This window comes from Grammomys surdaster, unplaced genomic scaffold (genome assembly GCF_004785775.1).
Source record: "Grammomys surdaster isolate TR1022 unplaced genomic scaffold, NIH_TR_1.0 116210, whole genome shotgun sequence".
Lineage (NCBI taxonomy): Eukaryota > Metazoa > Chordata > Mammalia > Rodentia > Muridae > Grammomys > Grammomys surdaster.
This window is the reverse complement of record NW_021613482.1, coordinates 1-2,440: the sequence shown is the minus strand read 5'-3', so window position 1 is coordinate 2,440 and position 2,440 is coordinate 1. Positions and strand designations below refer to the sequence as shown.

At 38.8% G+C, this 2,440-nt stretch overlaps 1 protein-coding gene across 1 annotated transcript; it reads right to left on the bottom strand.

The window, feature by feature from the left end:
• Positions 1 to 925: 925 nt before the first annotated feature.
• Positions 926 to 2,245, bottom strand: LOC114635682 (zinc finger protein 709-like; the record flags this gene model as incomplete). Its single annotated transcript, XM_028784164.1, has 1 exon — positions 926 to 2,245. A coding segment is annotated over one exon (1,320 nt), but the record flags the coding sequence as incomplete, so codon positions are not given.
• Between the last annotated feature and the right edge of the window lie 195 nt (positions 2,246 to 2,440).

The window sequence follows — 2,440 nt, the reverse complement described above, 5'->3', positions numbered from 1 at the left end:
GTTTTCCCCTCCCTTCACTTCTCCATAAATTTCCCAACCTACCATGGCTACAAGATTCACTCCTCTCCCATCAGCTACAAAAAAAAATAGCAAGCCTCTTCTGGATATCCACTGAACAAGACATAATATGTGAAAATACTAATAGACATAATTACTCATATCAAAGCTAGGCAAGGTAATTAAGCAGGATGAAAACCATGTGGATTATACAAAGTGTGTGTCTCTCTCTCTCTCTCTCTCTCTCTCTCTCTCTCTCTTTCATGCACACAGTGTATCTCTCCAGTATGACTCCTTTCATGCATTACAAGGTGAGGCTGATATGCACAGGTTTAATCAAGTTGAATGCCTTCATAGGGGTTCACTCCAATTTGTGTTTTTAATGCCTTTGAAGAACCCCAAAATGTGCAAAGGATTTACACACATTAGTTATATTCATAGGGTTTTCTCCATGTATGTGATCCTTTATGCCTTTGAAGATGATAGTGGTATGTGAAGTCTTTACAGCACTGGTGAACTTTCTAATGTTTCTCTCCAGTATGTGTTCTTTTATAACTCTGAATATTACTTTTATGTGTAAAGGCTTTACTACACTGGTTATATTCATAGGGCTTCCCTCCAGTATGCATTTTATTATGCCTTTAAAGACTACTGTTGTGGGCAAAGGCTTTACCACAGTGGTTACATTCATTGGGCTTCCCTCCGGTATGTGTTCTTTTATGCCTTTGAAGAGTACTGTGATGGGCAAAGGATTTATCACTCATAGGGTATGTGTTCTTTTATGACTCTGAAGATAACTGCTCCATGCAAAGGCTTTACCACACTGTTTACATTCATAGGGCTTCTCTCCAGTATGTGTTCTTTTATGTCTTTGAAGAGTACTGTCCCACGCAAAGGCTTTACCACATTGTTTACATTTATAGGGCTTCTCTCCAGTATGTGTTCTTTTATGATTCTGAAGATGACTGTTCCGTGCAAAGGCTTTACCACATTGTTTACATTCATAGGGCTTCTCTCCAGTATGTGTTCTTTTATGATTCTGAAGATGACTGTTCCGTGCAAAGGCATTACCACATTGTTTACATTCATAGGGCTTCTCTCCAGTATGTGTTCTTTTATGATTCTGAAGAACACTGTTCAGTGCAAAGGCTTTACCACATTGTTTACATTCATAGGGCTTCTCTATAGTATGTTTTCTTTTATGCCTTTGAAGATGACTGTTCTGTGCAAAGGCTTTACCACACTGTTTACATTCATAGGGCATCTCTCTAGTATGTGTTCTTTTATGTCTTTGAAGATGACTGTTCCATGCAAAGGCTTTACCACACTGTTTACATTCATAGGGATTCTCTCCAGTATGTGTTCTTTTATGAATATGAAGAACACTGTTCTGTGCAAAGGCTTTACCACATTGTTTACATTCATAGGGCTTCTCTCCAGTATGTGTTCTTTTATGATGCTGAAGAACACTGTTCTGTGCAAAGGCTTTACCACATTGTTTACATTCATAGGGCTTCTCTCCAGTATGTGTCCTTTTATGACTCTGAAGATAACTGCTCCATGCAAAGGCTTTACCACACTGTTTACATTCATAGGGCTTCTCTCCAGTATGTGTCCTTTTATGACTCTGAAGATGACTGCTCCATGCAAAGGCTTTACCACATTGTTTACATTCATAGAGATTCTCTCCAGTATGTGTTCTTTTATGAATATAAAGAACACTGTTCTGTGCAAAGGCTTTACCACATTGTTTACATTCATAGGGCTTCTCTCCAGTATGTGTTCTTTTATGATTCTGAAGATTACTGTTCTGTGCAAAGGCTTTACCACATTGTTTACATTCATAGGGCTTCTCTCCAGTATGTGTTCTTTTATGATTCTGAAGATTACTGTTCTTTGTAAAGGCTTTACCACACTGTTTACATTCATAGGGCTTCTCTCCAGTATGTGTTCTTTTATGACTCTGAAGACTACTGTTCTGTGTAAAGGCTTTACCACACTGTTTACATTCATAGGGCTTCTCTCCAGTATGTGTTCTTTTATGACTCTGAAGACTACTGATCCGTGTAAAGGCTTTACCACACTCTTTACATTCATAGGGCTTCTCTCCAGTATGTGTTCTTTTATGATTCTGAAGATTACTGTTCTGTGCAAAGGATTTACCACACTGTTTACATTCATAAGGCTTCTCTCCAGTATGTGTTCTTTTATGACTCTGAAGATGACTGTTCTGTGCAAAGGCTTTACCACACTGTTTACATTCATAGGGCTTCTCTCCAGTATGTGTTCTTTTAGGGCTTTGCAGATGGCTGTGGCATGCAAAGGCTTCACCACGTGTGTTACAATCACAGGGTTTCTCTCCTATGTTTGTTCTCCTATGCATTTCAAGACCACTGTCATATACAAAGGCTCCAGTAAGCGTTCTTTTATGTATCTGAGGATG